General features: G+C 37.0%; 1 protein-coding gene across 1 annotated transcript in view; it reads right to left on the minus strand.

Annotated features, from left to right (window-relative positions):
- Positions 1 to 18,529, minus strand: part of PLXND1 (plexin D1) — a 193,069-nt gene that overhangs the window by 49,045 nt on the left and 125,495 nt on the right. The window contains exons 21-25 of the mRNA XM_063291644.1: positions 15,963 to 16,070; positions 15,055 to 15,167; positions 13,950 to 14,057; positions 12,926 to 13,056; positions 10,030 to 10,228 (exon numbers count right to left, since the gene is read on the minus strand). Coding sequence (XP_063147714.1) covers positions 10,030 to 10,228; positions 12,926 to 13,056; positions 13,950 to 14,057; positions 15,055 to 15,167; positions 15,963 to 16,070 — 659 coding nt within the window. The remainder of the gene's footprint in view (positions 1 to 10,029; positions 10,229 to 12,925; positions 13,057 to 13,949; positions 14,058 to 15,054; positions 15,168 to 15,962; positions 16,071 to 18,529) is intronic.

Genomic DNA, 18,529 nt, shown 5'->3' on the forward strand with positions numbered 1-18,529 from the left:
TAGGCCTCCCAAGTTCGATGGCACTCACATGCTACTAAGGAACAGCTGAGGATCTTTTGGAGTAATAGTGTTTATGACATGACTAGATTAAAGCTGATGTTGCCATGCAGGAAAAGAAAATCCAAAGCTGTAAGATAGAATTACAGTGAAAACATGGAACTTAAGAAGTATGAACATGGAAAAGCTCAACACAGGGAAAAATGAAATGAATCAATTACACACTGACATCTTAGGCATCTGCAAATTGAAATGGACTGGAATTGGACACTTTCAGTCAGAAGATTATACAGTTCATTACTAAGGACATGAAAACAAAGAAGTAATGGCAATGCTTCCATAGCCAGGAAGGATACAGCAAGAACAGTACTAGTCTACAATGCAATCAGTGACCAAATAATATAAATCAGTCTTCATGGACAACGCTTTAATGTGACAAGTTTATGCTCCAGCCAATGATGCAGAAGAAGAGGAAGTGATGAGTTTCATGGTCACATTCAATTTGAAATAGATAGAACGTGCAAGCTAGATAAGCTGCTTGTGGTTGAAGACTGGAAAGTTGGAAATATTAAGGAGGAAAATACAGTTGGACTGGATGGCCAAGGAAAGCAAAATGAAGCAGAAGAATTATTTCTGCCAATCCAATGATTTCTTCATTGCTAACCCAATCTTCAAACAACCAAAACAATGCCTATATATATGAACATCACCAGACGGAGCACAGAGAAATCAAATGGACTATATTATTAGTACAGAGATAGAAGAGTTAAGTGATAACAGCGAAGACATGGCCTGGGTTTTTTGAACATATACCCACCACTTTCAAGGAAAACATCAGGAATCAGTTTGGTGTCTCACTGATAGGGAACCAGAGGAACTGAGGAATGAAACCAAATAGATTGTTAAGGATGAATGTGAAAAGAGACTGCCAAAGATAAAAAACAGAAGAAAGCAAACTGGATGACTGAACAAATGGTGGAAATTGCCAAGAAGAGAAGAGAAGCCAAAGCCAAGAAAGACAATTATCTCAGGAAGGAACTTAATAAAGAATTCCAGAGAGCTGTTAGAAGAGACAAGAAGCAGTATTACGACATTTGTAAAGACAGCAAGGATGGAAACAGACACAGAACTACAAAGAAAGTCTTCCAAAAGATTTCTGAACTCAGATGGAGGTTCCAATCTCAATTCAGTGTGCTAAATGATGCCAATAGACAGGTAGTAGCTGATTTACAAAAGATGGAAGAGTATATGAAATTCTGTCCAGTACTGATGTGAACATCCAAGTTACCTTAGAAGATATTCCCTACATGAGACATTATTGCTGATGCACTGGATAATTGAGAAAGCCAAAGAATACCAGAAAGAAGTTGATATGTGCTTCATTGATTATAGAAAGGCCTTTGATTGGGCCTATCACATGAAGCTGTGGAATATGCTTAGAAAAATGGGAATCCCAGAACATTTCATTGTCCTCATGCAAAACCTATACATAGATTAGGAAGCTCTGGCTTCCTTATTTATTCATTTTCTATCCTGCCTTTATTATTTTTATAAATAACTCAAGGCGGCAAACTTACCTATCACTCCTTCCTCCTCCTCTTTTGCCCACAACAACAACTCTGTGAGGTGAGTTGGGCTGAGAGAGAGTGACTGGTCCAAAGTCGCCCAGCCAGCTTTCATGCCTTAGGCGGGACTAGAATTCTCAGTCTCCTGGTTTCTAGCCTGTTGCCTTCATCACTAGACCAACCTATATGCTGAATATACTGCATACTAAAGGAAGTTGGATCAGAAGAAGATGAGCGTGGTTTCAAAATTGGAGGAGCAAACATCAACAAACTGCACTATGTTAATGACACTACTTTGGAAGTTGAAAATACAAATGTTCTGGAAGCTCTAGCAATGAAAATGAAAGAGAACAGTGTAAAATTGGGTCTAAGATTTAATATGAAGACCAAACTAATAACAGGAACAGCGACCAGTCTTAGAATTAACAGTGAAGCTGGGTGGGCAGCTTCTGCTCTTTATGATTGATTAACAACAATAAAGGAACCAGCAGTCAAGAAATATCCCATAGACTAGCATTTGGTAGAGTAGCAATGAAGGCCCTGGAAAAGTCATTCAGAAGCCAGTATATATCTACACCTACAAAGTTTAAAGTTTAAAGTGGTTTTCCCTGTGAGACTCTATGGAAGTGAAAGTTGGACTTTGAAGAAGCAAGATAGAAAGAGTACTGATGTGGAGTTCTTGGTGCTCTCTGAGCCTTGTTGTTTTCTTGCAGATGTTTCATTGCCAGACTAGGCAACATCTTCAGTGCGAAGAGGGAGAGGGCCTTGCTCTCGGTTTATATACCATGGGTTGTCCAGCTTGTGTTGGTGGAGGTGTTGTTCTCTCCCTGGGAGTTCCTTGATTGGGCGGTTGTTTACTGCTTGGTTGATCGACTGAGTTAATAGTTCCTTGATTAGGGTGTATTGTGCTGTTTGATTAACATTTGGTGTTAATCCTAGTGTTAATCTTTGCATATCTGGGTGTTGATTGCTGGCAAGGGAGTGTACTGGTCTTTTGGCTTTTCTCTTGTCTCTTTTGAATGGTATGTAAATGCTGCTTACTTCTATGCGTCTGTTGATGGCTGCTTTGTCTGAGTGCCAAGCTTCCAGGAATTCTCTAGCCTTTTTGGATTTGGCTTGGTTTAGGATGTTCACAGTTTCCCAGTTGAAAGTATGGTTAAGTCTGTCCATGTGTTGTGAGGTTAAGGAGTTTTTATCATGTCTTTTGACTGCCAGTTGGTGTTTGTGACTGCACTCTGCTAGTCTTCTGTCTGTCTGTCCTACATGGTGGCAGTTACAGTCCTTATACAGTATGTTGTAAATAACTCCTGTTTTTTCTTCTTGGGCTACTGGGTCTTTTGGATTGCTAAAGATGTTTTGAAGAGTGTTGATTGGTTTATGTGCTACAGTGATGCCATGTGTTTGTAACAGTCTGTTGATAGTTTCTGAGATGTTTCTGATGTATGGCAGTGTTATCCTTTTCTTAGTTTCTGTTGGTTGGGTTGTAGTGGGTTAGGTGGTGAGGCACTTTTTGATAAAGTTGAGCGGGTATCCATTTTGCTGGAAGATGCTGTACAGATGATCTGTTTCCTTTTTCTGGTGTTCTGGGTTGCTGCAGTGTGTAAGTGCTCATCTGAATAATGTTCTTACACAGCTCCTCTTGTGGGAGGGTGGGTTGTTGCTTAGGTAATGGAGCACTTGGTTAGTGTGGGTAGCTTTCTGGTAGACTTGTGTTTCTAACTTGCCATCATTTCCTCTACTGATGAGGATGTCCAAGAAGGGCAGTGTGTTGTTGTTTTCCTCTTCCCTTGTGAATTTTATTCCATTGAAGATGTTGTTGATGGTTTCATGTGTTTCCTTCAGTTGTTCCTTTTTTATTATGACAAACGTGTCATCTACGTACTGGATCCATACTTTGGGTTGTATACGTGGGAGTGCTATCATTTCTAGACGCTGCATTACAATCTCTGCTGTGAGTCCTGAGAGTGGTGATCCCATGGGTGTTCCTTTGATATTGGCATATTTGTCCATCAAACTGAAAGTAGGTGGTGAGGCAGAGGTCGATGAAGTCCATAATTCTGGGTATTTCGATCTTAGTGTATCTGGCTAGGTCAGGTGTGTTGCACAGGACTGCTGCCATGGATTCTTTCGCTAGTGCTAGATCTATGGATGTGAAGAGAGCTGTAACATCAAGTGACACCATAATTTCATCATCTTCTATTTTTAGGTCTTTGATTTTCTGGAGGCATTGTAGTGGGGAGTTGATGGAATATTCACTCTTCTCTGTGAGATGTCCAAGTTTCCTTGTAAGTTCTTTCGCTATATTGTATGTGGGAGTCCCTGGTAATGATACAATGGGCCAAAGTGGTATGTCAGGCTTGTGTATTTTGGGGCATCCGTAGAAGCGTGGGAGGATGGGTCCACTGCTTTGCATCTGCCACTGTTCTTCTTGTGTAATTTGGCCTTTCTTGGTGAGGTTGTTGAGAATTCTTTTGATCTGGTTGTCCAGTTTCTGTATGGGGTTGGTGTTTACTGGGGTGTAGATTTCTTTGTCCTCGAGTAATTCTTTGGCCTTTTGTATATATTACGATCTGTCCATAACGATGGTGGTACGGCCTTTGTCTGCTGGGAGGATGATGGTAGTTTGGTCCATCTTTAGGTGTTTGAGGGCTGCTCTGTCCTCTGCTTTCAGTTGGTTCTGTTTACACGTCCTTCTGATTTGTGGTATGATTATCTGTCTTACATCCTCTTGGGTTTCTGTAGTAAGTCCTGTAGTTTTAAATGCTGCTTCTAAAGCTGCAAAGAATTCTAATTTATTCGCGTTCTCTGTGTTGTACTTCAAGCCTCCCTGTGGGATATTGTGTTCTGCAGTGGATAGTGGGCGGCTGGACATGTTGACCACCCATTCTGGTTCCGTGTCTCTTTGTTTCTGGGGTTTAATTTAAGTAGTTTAGTTTGGAGTTTAGTTTTCCTTTTTTCGGCTTGTCTCAGTGATGTGGTCTTGACTGTAGTCATCAGCATGTTAATATGTTCCAGAGTCATAGTTTGTTCTAGTTCTTCTTTGAGGGTGTCTATGGTGTGTTGATATTTGTTTAATCTGAGGTGAGCATCCATGACCATTAGCCGTATCATTTTTCGCCTGCTTTGTTGTGCTATTTTCCATCTAGCTGTGCAGTTTATTGGAGGTTTGTATCTGACACTAGGGGGCAGGGTACCTTGTCTCAGGTAGTCATGCAGAAAGAACAGCTGTTCTTTGGTGGAAGTTTGCATCAGAGTACTGATGTTTTTGAATTTCAGAAGACTTCTGAAAATACCATGGAGAGCCAGGAAAAAAATCAAATGGATCATTGAACAAATTAACCAGAGTTCTCACTCCAGGCACAAATGACCAAGCTCAAATTATCATTGGACATATTATGCAAAGACCTAACTCTTTGGAGAAGTCCATTGTGATGGGGAATGTGGAAGGAAAGAGAAGAAGAGGAGAACCAGCAGCAAGGGGGATGGACTCAAGTACAGTGGCAATGGGTCCACCGTTGAAAGACCTAAAGCCCCAGGTTGGGGACAGATCATTCTGGAGAAAATCTATGTGGTTGCTAAGAGGTGACACCGAGTTGATGGCAAATAATCAGTGAAGTCAGAAAAAACACCAATCACATTCTTTAATGCTGTAATGAGGTGGGGTTGGGCAACAGGATCCTGGGAATCAGAGGCTTGGCACTTTTCCTCCACCAGAAAGTTTTAAAACCATGTTAGCACTTCAACTATCATACTGAAAGCAAAATAAATACTTTGTGCCACCTTTCAAGTTACTGTGCCAGCCTAGTGATGGCCTGAAACAGTAGACTGTCACTTGGGGTAATTCTGAATATATACCTGGTGTTATTCCAGATGAACAGTAGACACATGATTAAAACAGTTTGATAGGCCAGTGAAGTGGTAGATAGGGGTAGGACAAAGCAATAGGGAGCCAGGTAATACCAGGTAAAGGAGGTATATTGAAACAGAGGCATGGCCAGACAATATAGTGGTCTAGGTTTAATTCATCATTTAGAAATTGAAATATGATGGAATGGAAGAAATTAATATAATTTCAACACTCTGGTAATCCTTTTCTTTTTTAAATGACTTTTTGTCTTTTCTATTTAATTTAAATTTAGATATAATTTAATATTTTTTAGTTGTTTAGGTTTAGTTGTTTTATTAAATTTTCTTATTCTTTGTTTTCTAGGGATTTTTTTTTTCATTTTTTTATTCTTTCTTTTCCTTTTTCTGTTTTTTCCTCCACTTTAGGTAGTTTAGTAAAGCTTTTCTCTTTTTCCATCTTACAGTTTATTATATAAAATGTTAGGATTTTTCTTTAAAGTATAGTCTTTTATTTAAGGGTTATTTGAGGGACCTCCTCTTCCATTATATCTACCTGTCCCATTAAGTCTGGCAAGGAGAGGCGTGCTCTGAGTCATTACAGAGTGCTCTCTGGTGGGACCCAGAAAGAGCCATTTCTGTCGTGGCATCCATCCTTTGAAACATCATCACCCCAGAGACACCCACCCCCCCGATCCTGCTGGCCTTTTGCAAGGACTAAATACATGCTTTTGTCAGTTTGGGATCCAGATATGTGGCCCATAAGCCTCTGCAATGGTTATATTAATTTGTGGCTGGTTGTTCTGCTTTTACCTCAGCTGCTGATTATATGCATGTTGTTTTTACTGTTTCACATTTTACAGTGTTTTTAACTGTTTTTAGCTTCCCGGAATCATGAATTTGAGATGGGCAGCCATATAAATTGAATGAATGAATGAATGAATGAATGAATAGCTATATAGTTTTTATGTAAGGTTACATATTAATGTTTTCTAAGAAATGTTAATTGTAATATTTTTAAAGTTTAATAAACATTTAGAAAACAACAGATGAACTTCCATGCACTTTACCTCCCCACCCCCTTCTCCCTTTTATTGATAGATCACTACAAAGATTGCTCTGAAAATCTTTATGGAAATATTGCTGCTGCTTGAAGAACAATCCAAGCAGACCAAATGACAATGAGAAAGTATGCCTACAAAGTTATACAAATAGCAGTCAAGAATTGTTTTTAGCAACAGAGCAGGCAGAACCAAGCTTCTGCACAGAAAGCTTTTTTTTTTTTTTTTTAAGATTGTGTGTTTTTAAGGGCAGGTCTATTACTTTTGTGAATAATATTGAAAGTGATCATGGGCATTTTCCTATGAACTACAGGTAGTCCTCATTTAGCAACCACAATTGGGACTGCAACTCAGTTGTTAAGCAAAGAGTGCTTACAATCTTACTTTAGCTTTCCTTTGCTTTACCGACCTGCAAAGATCGTAAATGTGAGGATTGGTCATAAAGTTATTTTTTCATCAGTCATAACTGCAAATGATTGCTAAATGAGGCAGTTGCTAAGCGACGTCTACATGTACTACTGAGTTTTAGCAGAACAAGAACACCAGATGGAAAGGTAGCACTGTCTTATCCTTGTCAAAATCAATACTCTTCCAAACTATCTAGTTTACTGGCAGGCTGTTTTAGATTCAGCCAATCATACTGCTCTGCAAAATACCAAAAATTATTATCACAGCCTACATGGAGAATCAATGTATGTTTATAACATCTGTCTTTTTTCTTTCTCATAGCTAGGATTATCCCAGATTTAAAAGGGAGCATTATTTATAAAACAGTTCATGTTTTAGATTAATGGTTAGGAATTTTAAACTGTACTTCAGTTTCCTACTACAAACCTTTTATCTTTCATCGTTCCTATGTGCTTCAAATACTTCCTCCAAGCAATTCTCCTGCCCTCATATAATCACAAAATAGGATCTATGGTGTTAAAAATGCTAGTCAATGCACAATTCTTTCTTCACTTGTACTGAAATTAAGGAATTGAAAGAAAAAGAGGCCTGAAAGTTGCAGATATTAATTTCTTCTATAAGATATCCTACTCAAGTGCCATAAGATAAAACTTGATTTCCTTCCAGAAAACCATATATTGTTGCTTTATATCCCCCTTCAGGAGATATTAGGCAGTCAGCTTGGTTGTATCAGATTCCAACTGAGTTCTTTTCTCTCAACAGAGGTTTCTGCTTTCTTACAGTGACTTTATGCAAGATCAGTAGATTTTAGCACCAGTTAAAAAGAAACCAACTTGCTTCCTACTTTTCCCCATTCCCAGTTTGTTGAAGGGCTAACATCAAGCATACATGGCCCTTCACAAGGCACTAAAAACATCGAGCCTGGGGCCCTGATAGCATGGGTAAGCGCATGTCAGGGCTTGTTTGAGTGACCATGAGTCTTCTCAGCTGCTATTTATACGTTATTTTTGTTGTTTTTAACTCTGGTTGTTTTTACTGTTTTTTATTCTGTTTTAATTGTGAGCCACCCAGAGTCATGTATATGAGATTAGGGGTCTATAAATTTACTATAAATAAATACATGAATAAATTGATTTAAGGTTTAGACCTTGAATACTTTAATAACAGAATTCTAGCTAAATTTATTTTATAGTGTTGTTTCATTTGCAGCATTCATACCATAAACTTTTCCTTAAAAGTAAAGATAACGTAAATGTTTAAACAAACAAACAAAAAAGAATGACTCAACATTTGCACATTAAAGTTACAGCTGTATGAACACTTATTTGAGAGAATTGAGAATTGGGATAGATGAATCTGTTTTACTTTCAACAATGTCTGCCTTTTTTCAGGCACAATATGTTCTATTTTGTTTCTACACACACACACACACACACACACAGAATTCTCTTTAGGAGTAAACCTAATGCAAAAAAAGAATTAAAAGTTGTGAGAGAAAAAACAAATCAGAAGAGCAAAGTGTACAAGTGAAAAATCTGTACACTTTTGTGCACACATTCAGGCAAATGAAAATTCATTCTCATTTCTGGCAACAGTTTTCACTAATATATGAACATGTGTAAGCAGTTCTTAATATTCTCATACTTTTATGTATTTTTGACTTGGGTACTACTGCATAATAAAATTCAGAGAAATGTAAACATGAAAGGATAACTGTGTCTAGGTTTATATATTGGTCAGGTTTTATTTCTTTTTTTAAAAAAGGTTGGTTCGTATTAATGAATTTTCCCCAGGAAATCAAAATAAGTCTGACAGAATTTAGTGGAAAAAACTTGTAAATGAACATGCATAGTATTCACCAAATTAATGGCTCCCAAAATGATTTTATAGGAATTAGAGAAATGGTTGGGGAATGCTGAGTGGACATTTAGGGTAAGCATAAGTATGTTTTAAACTTGAACTACATTCAGCAAAATTCCTAAGCTTAATTTTTCAAGGAACATAAAAACTTGAGAATTTTTTGCAAGCCAACATCTGCTGACAGTATATAGACAATATTTGTAAGTTGAACCCATTACTGAGATTTGCATAAATAGCTGCAGCCTTGGTGTTTACACATGGATTTATTAGGTTAGCCTGGCTATGGAAATATCAGTTAGTAGTTTTCCAAAAGCAGACAAAAGTTTTTGAAAACAAGTGTGGCCAATGTCAATAGTGTTAATTAAATTATTATTACAAAAATTGAGTGATTCTGAAACAAAATCTGAATAAAGAAGTGAATACAGAAATTCCACAGCAGCATCAATGAAAATAATTTTTTCCTTGAAAAGCTTAGAAAAGCTAAACTTTGCAACATAAAGAACTGCCAAATGTTAGAATTAAGTTGCCATATACAAGGCCTTTTCTTGGCAAGCAAATTATTGTTTTAACTGCATTATAATGATAGAACTGATGTTCCCTGTATTGCCACATATTAATTCCATTGCACTGTTGAAAGAGTTATTGCTTGTGAAATCCTTACTTTTCAAAGTTCAAATACATTGTATTTTTAAATTGCCACAACTGCTTATGCATTAGTTTTTCTTTGGACTTTTAGCAATTTAATAGTTCTACTCAGTTTACCGGGTGGTCCAGGCAGCTCACGACCATCATTCTAATGTGTCCAAAAGTGTTGCTGTGAGGGTTAAGTGATAATGACATATCTTATTTTTTTTATGGAGGACTATTGACCAAAAATGCATGAATAGAACAATAGCTGAATGGAGAACCACCAAAGGGCTATTTGGCTAACTTCCAAATAATATATGCTCCAACATAGTCAAAATACAAGTTGATATATCAGACTAAATTTAATTTAGTACACTATTTATTCTTGTGATGATGGAATGTTACCTGTCCTAAATTTAAATTAATCATTTTGGGGTTAAAATTTATCCAGGAATTACCAATTTCAAAAGAAAAAATGATATTTCTGTCATGTCAGTTTTTTATGCTTTGCCTGCACTGAGCATTAGATAACCACCTATTAGACAAGCGGTATTAGAGTGCATGAAAATGGAAAGCTATCCATTTCAGGTCTTAAATGTCCAACTGTTTTTACACAACCATAAGGATGCCTGCCACAATCAGGGAAGTTTTCACTTCCACTTTCTTACTCTGAGAAAGCTGTACATGCAGATGGACATCCAATTGGTCAGCATCTTCTCAACCACAGATTCTGTCCTTCTCAGCATAAGCTTGGGATTTTTAGAAGCAGAGGCATCAATGAGATCTACCAAGAGGTCCTTCATGATGCTGGTGTAGTACTCTAGTTTCCCATGCAGTGCAACAGTAAGCAAGGAGGCCAGATTGCATCTGAAGAAAGAGTTAATGAATGATAACTGAGACTGATAGTACAACATGCAATTCATCAATCAACATGAACAGAAATTAAAACCATGGTAACATTCCAAATTGCTTTCACAAAGCTCCTCAAAAGTGTTGATGTTTCAAGCCATATGTATCACAGCTGTGCGTAATCACATTGTATTATGCCACCCTTTGACAGAAATGGATGCCAATCGTTACAAGAAAAAAAAGTATAATAATAGAGAAGGTTAACACCTGCAAGTTGAAATACAGCATGGCAACATTTTTAAAGCAATAAAAGAACAGCACGAACATTTTATTTTTAAAGAAAGATATATTTCATTACAGATACAGCCCTTGAGATTCCAGGCCTCTTGTTCAGATCTACGATACAATAATGATAAAAACATTCAGGGAATGGTCCTTCAACTTAGCTCCTTTCAGATTTCTTATTGCCATTTCTTTAGCATAAGGTAATAACGCCTCACCATCTGTGATTCAGCCATTTGTAAATTTGAGTATCTGCAAGAAATTATCTGTATTATCAATTTGGCTTGTGTGATTCCCCAAATCTGAGTATCTGTGAGGTTGTGTGTACTGGATGGTTCTTCTCATAAAAGTTGGCAAGCCACATAGGTTCAACTTGTTGGCGAAGACTGCTCCCAAGTGTGTGATTAAAAGTGAACAGGTGCCAGATGCTAAGTGGTCTAGGTCTGTCATGGTTTTAGAAGAAAAAAATTAAGAGCAGAATAAATTGAGTAAAGGACTAAGTAATAATGCTATTGGTAGGCTGTTGGTGTAAATGAATCTATCACTCACACAATTAAGAAAAATGAAGAAGTTACAAGAGCATGCGTAAAAAGTGGGACAGTGAAGCCATTTAAGGCCTCTCACATGGCCTGTGATCTGAATACACAGAAGATAGACAGGTACTCAGTCTTTGAATTGATATCAGAATCAGAAAAATATGCCTATGAACATGAATTTAATTATGAATATATCTGTATGAGTTACAGCAAGTCTTTAACACCAAAGAAATAGGCCCCTTCTGGAAGTACATGCCTAACAGCACTCTCATTTCCAGAGGAAAAATGGGCATGCCAAGGACAGGTTAATGCTTCTAACGCAGTGCTTTGGGAGACTTTTTCATAAAGTTTGTGCTTTTAGACTGAACTCTTTACTCCCATGCTTTTAAAAGCAAGAACAAGAATCATCTTCCAGTTTTCTGGAGAGCAAACAGAAAAGCATTTGTAACTGGTGCCCCGTTCATAGACTGGCTTATCAACTACTTATTTTGTCCATTGTATAGTGCTATTTCAAAAGTACAAATTTAGTTTTCAGGCTTTTTTGCTTCCTTTTTAATAATACTCTTGGCCATCCTGAAATGAAGTACTGGCCATTCATCCTGATGTAATATTTATTTCTCCAAACAGCTCTTGACTCCCTCAGCCCATGGATCAAGGCATTATAAAAGCATTCAAGAGCTATTATTGTTTTGTGCACTTTGCTGACATCATCAACAATAACTCACATCTGATTTGAAAAGAATGGAAAGGATGCACCATTGTTTATGCACTGACTATCATTAAGGAATTTTTGGATGAAATAAAACAAGCCATTCTTAAAGGTGTTTGGAAGAAACTTTAACAATCAATTAACAATGATTTCACCAGTTTTCCCACAATTACTGATGAGGTCAACTGTACTGTTGCTTCAGTCTGACAACTGGTAGATGATGGATTTGAAGACATGAAAATAAGTGATGTTAATCAGCTCTTGGGTTCTTATTCTCAGGAGCTAGAAGAAGATATCCAAATGCTAATTGTTCCATCAAGTGAAGAAAATTATAAAGAAAAAGGAGGAAGATCCCAAACAGAAGTTAATGTTCTCAAACTTAAATAAACTATTACAGTTTGCAGCTGATTTGGCTGATGAGGAGATGGAGATTGACTCTTTTATGAAATGCAGTATGAAGTTTCCTGATGCCAAATAAAGAACTGCAAAAAATTTAACAAAAGCAGCACAGCTGACTACTTGTACTTGTCCTTCAAAACAGGTTGAGACTCCAACAGCATGGTCTGAGCAAAGCATGAGAACTCTTCTATGGTGGATTAAGAAGTTAACTTCCCAATAACAGTCAAGGTTCTCTCTCCCTATTACTGCCATCTTCAGCTTCAGTGTCATCTAAGTGGATGTCATCACAGCAGTAGTAACTTCAAAAACATACAATGTTACTGCAAATGTACATCGAGTTTTTCTCTGATGTTAAGTTTTACTACAATACAGATTAAGACATTTGAAAGATTTTAACTGATTGAATTATGACCTTGTTCTCCAGCCCTATTTTTCCAACTACAAGGGTTTTCAAGAATGGAGCTCTAATTGTTGGTTAGGGCATACTATATTTCTTACAGCGTATATAGTTACAAAGATTTCTGTTATGTAACAAGTTCAGAACTAGCACTATGTTCCAGTGTTATTCAATACTTAAATAAAACAGTCACTCCATGATAAGCACTAACACTTGGATTAAAAAAACACAGAGCAACTGTTCAGAAAAACATAGAACAAACATTCTATTTTTCAGAAAAGAATGAAAAAAATCAGGGTAGGCTTCATCTAATTGTTTAGAATGACAGCTGTAGCCAGCTTGAGTTAAATTTGTGCTATCTCAAGTTACCTTAAGATTTCAAGGAGTCCTACCTGTCTCGTACAGCAAAATCTTTCTGCTGCTCAAGAGCATGGACAAACACAATGAGAAAGTGCTTGTTGTTAAGTAAGGTGGAGAACAATGCAATTCCTTCTTCCATATTGGGTCTACAGTTTTCAGGAATCTAAGGAAAAATCAGCAGACTGAATGAGAAAAGAATGCTTCATGTTTTTCTTTCATCACATTAATGTACAAAATAAATCTGCCAATAACCACATTGAAACCAATATTAAGACATACCATCCTAGCCTGCAAACAAAGGGAATTAATATTGAGTTTCCTATTTTGAAACAAATTAATCAGATACGTATAATATCTGATTTTCAAACTAGATTTCTTGAACTCTACTATGTCAAAGCTCCTCCAAGTTAGTCAGAACCCTTTTAACGGTAAATCTAATAGAGATTTCATTATGATTTGTAACAAGATGTATACTATTCTCAGACTTTACCCTAAAGAAAAGAAAGCAGCAGTAGAATTCTTTACATTGCACTCACATATTTTTTTAAAATTAAACTTGAATCACTAAGCACAATTTTTAGAGTAATAGAAGTAGTCACCATCTGGGCTTATGTCAAACTGAATTCTTTGGCTAAAATGAATTATTTTAGACATTATGGACAAGTAATCTAGATGTAAACAATGCAAATAAATCTGTGGTATTAATTAATCTCTTCAGGAATAAGTCAAAGACTGAATACAGTTATATTTACACTATACCCTGCATTTTCACAAACATTTAATATGTTCCAATTTTCTACAAGTCATGAGGAGATTGTACCAGTTGTTTCTACTTCCTTGGAAAGAAACTTTACTGGCCACTCTGCCTTTTCTTTTCCCATAGCACAGTAAGACATATGTCTTATTTTTTCTTAAGCACTTATAATTATATATCTACTTATCTATTTATAATTATAAGCAGTTATAAAAGCACTTATTCTTTCTTAAGCACTTATATTAAAATGATGCACTGATCAGTACTATAGATTAAGTTGGATTTACCAAAGGATTACATACTTTCCATTCCCCCAACAATAATGGGTGAGTTTCTTGGATTTGAGACCCCATCTGGGAGTTGAGGTGCTGGGAAGGCAGAATGTAACGCTCCTCATAGAGAGAAGAACACTAGAAAAAATAAACACAGAGGAAGCAAATTGAGAACACATTTTGAAATTTAGCAAAATTGAGCAAAAAAGGCATAGTTTAATTCTTCATATCTTTGCTCTGTTGCATGTTAACAGAGCATTACTGTTTGAGAGCTGTAAGATGTCATAATGACGTGAGACCACTCATAAGAAAGAAAGAACTTAATATGTCTTGTGGAAGCTTTAACTCCTGGCTACAGATTTCTGAATGAACAAACAGAACAACTTTGGGGAAGGCATATGTTTTGGAAAAACAAAGCTTTCACAGTACTGAGATCATGAACTCAATTTTCCAACATTCAGGGCTCCCCAGCAAAGAAGGAATTATTCAGGGCTAATCCACAATCAGTGGCTTAAAAGACAAAAGAAGGGAATTGTTTTATTCTCTTACACTTGTAGAATTGCCTGAAGTTTGGGTAACCTGGAAAAAAACTTTCAGCTTTGTATTCAGAATGCCTTTGGAAATAATGTACTTGCATATATTTTACTTGCTTTCATTTATTCTGCTTCTAAAATTAAGTTGCCAAAAATGTTGAGGAAACAACTGGAGCTGAAAAGGGGAATAAAGGAGTCCCACTAAAAGGTACAGGCCTACAGTTTTTAACACATTTCCATTTTTAAAGAAGCGTTCATCACATATTTACCATGCATTTTAGAAATTTTCCAAAGCTAAAAGAGGTAAAAAGTCTGCTTTGCGAAAAATTAATTATTTTTGTGTGCTGTGTATCAGAATGATACATATTTATAGCATTCACACCCCTGAAAACAGACAGCTCGATAAAAACTGAAACACACACGCATACATACACAGAGCTTAAAACCACCCAAAATGGCAATTTACAACGTATAGCTATAGTTTTAAAACCTGCTTTTAATGAAAATATGGATTTGCAAGTTGTACGCTGCTCAGAGTGAGTTAAATAAAGTGGCATATAAGCCATATAAATAAATTATAGTAGCATGCTACTTTGTCTTACTTTGGGAAAGAAAGTTCGAGTCACAAAGTACTTGTATTCAAGGAATGGGATTCCTTGGCTGCGATTTAACTCTTTGGTCAGGTCTGTCATATCTGTCTGAAGTTCAGCAAAACCTAATTGAAGGAAACCATAATTAGAAGAATAAGTCTCTTTCATTCAGTGTATAAATTGCTCTGAATATACCAACAGTATGTTATTCTACCTAATCTGTGGGAAAATTTTCATGTTAATTATCTCCAAAACAAAATCTATTTATGCTAGGCAGATTAATGGGCTAAGAAATATCCTTTTCTGTAGTTTTCTGTATGCAAAAATATACCAGGCTAGTTGAACTTTTTTTTATCAGTGGATTCTACAGAATATCAATTTCACACATTCAGAAACCAAAAATTTAGGCCATACACAAGATAGCCAGTGTTGGCTTTAGTAACATTATTCTGGAAAAACCCTACTAAAGATAGCAAGAAATATTCTTTTAATTGTTCATTGATTTATAATTTATAATGCTAATGAACAAAGTTTTCAATTTCTTTAAATCCATAAAAGAGACTTCAGTTAAAGCTCACGACTTTCATCAATTAGGCTGTGGCTTAGCCATTCAAAACATCCAAATTCAAGTCCACAAATATAGTTAGCTGAATAGGAATTTTAGGTACGTAAAATTTCAGCTTCCCTTCTCTCAAAGTAATACAGTTTCAAACTTCCCAAGGAAAACTGCATTTTGCAGTTCCCCCAAAATCTGATTTGAGTCACAAGACTCAATGTCACAGATGTTTCTGCATTTTATGTATATCAACTTTCTGCAGTTTAAATTATCAAGGGCACAGGTTCTCCTTAGAGTGTTCCAGAAGATAAAGTTCTTTGCTGCCAATGGACTGCCCACATTCTGCCCAAGTATGGATACTTACCTTTACGGATTTCTTCCCGGATCTGGGATTCCATCTCTTCCATCTGCAGCAGAGTTTTTTGCCAATAACGCTCTGCCCGACGGCTCTTGGTGCAAAACACAAACAGTGCTGGAATAAAGAAAGGGAAAAGGGGAAAAAGGACCCCAAAGCCAAAATAACAAGGGAATGTTAGGTATATTTTGTATTAAACTAGCACTGGCTTTATGATTATTTGTTAAGAAAAAGGGCACATAATATAATCTACTATTCCAGAAGTTAGAACAGCTGCTACATTAACCAATTGGAAAGATAAACAATTATCAGAGCTTTTCAGAGTTTGAAATTTAGCCCTTTGAATTGTGTATCAAAAGATGTTTCCAGAGGATTAGGAAGTTCAGTTGTTCCCTTACAAAAGCAGACACCACCTGTGATACCTTACAAAAATACCAGACACCAGAGGAATATAGGCGTAGATGGCATTTAGATGGCACTATGTGTTAAGCTACTAGATCAGGGATTCTCCAGCAGGATTCTGTGGAACCCTCGGGTTTCGTGAGAGGTCACTAGGGGTTCCCTGGGAGATCACGATTTATTTAAAAAAATATTTCAAATTCAGGTAACTTCACCTTAAAGAGATAAGTTTCATTCTTTATTTTTAGTTTAAGAACACTGTTAGTGCACATATACAGGCCTACCTATGAAACGAATATAATAATTTTATAACTTATGGCCTATATTTGAGCCTGAATGTGCAGGGGTTCCTTGAGGCCTGAAAAATATTTCAAGGGTTCCTCCAGGGTCAAAAGGTTGAGAAAGGCTGCTCTAGATGAAGTAATACTAAACTGCTCCCTGGAAATACAGTAATACTGTATAGCAATGAAGCTAGAGCTTAAACATTCTGGGCACATAGTATGAAAGCAGGAGTAACTGGAAAAGACTCTGACACTTGGAAAAATTAAAGACAACTAAAAAAAGGGCTGACAGAAGAGCAGGTGGCTAGATACTATCACTGATGACACAAGCAATAGCTTACAAGAAGCAGTTACTGACAGACAATCCTGGAGAAACTATGTCTGTTGGATCAAAAAGATTCCAAAAAGATTGAATGACAACAATGTTAGGCATATCATCTATTTAATTTACATCATAAACAACTGAGTTATGAAGTATATGGATAATCCATGCATCTACAAATACTAAATATTTATCTTCATTTATTTATGATTCTTTTCTTATTATCTAGATATCAAAAATGCCAAAAAAAGAAAATATTACAATAAAGTTAAATGCTACAACTTTAATAAAATAAGTGAAAGCAAGTTAAAAAAAACCCTAAAAAGACTGGGAAGAGAACAAGGCATTTGCTGAACACCAGATGACCTCACATTGAACCCCAAGTGAACATCTTTGGCAAGAACATTCCAAACTAGTCACCAGGGCTGAAAAGTTCTCTCCTTGACTGTCATCCACTACAAATCGGATAACAAAGAACTAAGAGAAGTTCTGGAAGGACCTCAAAGTCTGAAGAGCCACAGGTGAAAATTGGTGTTTTTCCCAAGAACTTTCCCCCAAGCTTGAAGGGATTCAAAAACCATATTACAGATTTGAAGTGGACCTAGAAACAAACTGAAAATTTTCCACCAATTAGGAGCTACCTCAATGAGTGCAACTTAAATAGTTGTGTTCTTAAAAAGTGTTAGCATTTATTTTATTAAGTCTCTACACAGTCAAAGATAGAATGGGCTATTGTGGTTAAAAGCATAATGCCAAACTATAGCTTAGCTATAGGCTAAGTAGGCAGCTTATGTGGCCCTCTACATGCTGCTCAACCAAAATGTGCAACAGCTCTAGCAAGCTCTGTGAATGATCCTATCAGTTGCATTTCAACAACATCTTAAGTCATACATGCTCCCCAGATTAGCATTACCGGTACAAATTTAAGACCTGTAACGCTGCTTCCTTCAGCAAAGGATCGTTACCTTGTCGTGGTGCTGGAGCTTGAGCACCTCAATGATGCCATGAGCTAAACCGTGAAGGGCCACCCAAGACGGGAAGGTCATGACAGAGAGGTCAGACTAAATGTGATCCCTGGGGAAGGTAATGGCAACCCACCCCAGTATTCTTGCCGTGAAAACTAAATGGATCAGTACAACCAGAGATATGTCGGTATACCATCGGAAGATGAGACCCCCAGGTCGGAAGATGGTCAAAATGCTACTGGGGAGGAACAGAGGATGAGCTCAACTAGCCCCAGATGTGATGACGCAGCTAGCTCAAAGCCGAAAGGACGGCTAGCGGCCGACGGTGCTGGTGGTGAACGGCGAATCCGATGTTCTAAGGATCAACACACCATTGGAACCTGGAATGTAAGATCTATGAGCCAGGGCAAATTGGATGTGGTTATTGGTGAGATGTCAAGATTAAAGATAGACATTCTGGGCGTCAGTGAACTGAAATGGACTGGAATGGGCCACTTCACATCAAATGACCACCAGATCTACTACTGTGGACAAGAGGACCACAGAAGAAATGGAGTAGCCTTCATAATTAATAGTCAAGTGGCTAAAGCAGTGCTTGGATACAACCCA

The sequence above is a fragment of the Candoia aspera genome, chromosome 2, assembly GCF_035149785.1.
Source record: "Candoia aspera isolate rCanAsp1 chromosome 2, rCanAsp1.hap2, whole genome shotgun sequence".
NCBI lineage: Eukaryota > Metazoa > Chordata > Lepidosauria > Squamata > Boidae > Candoia > Candoia aspera.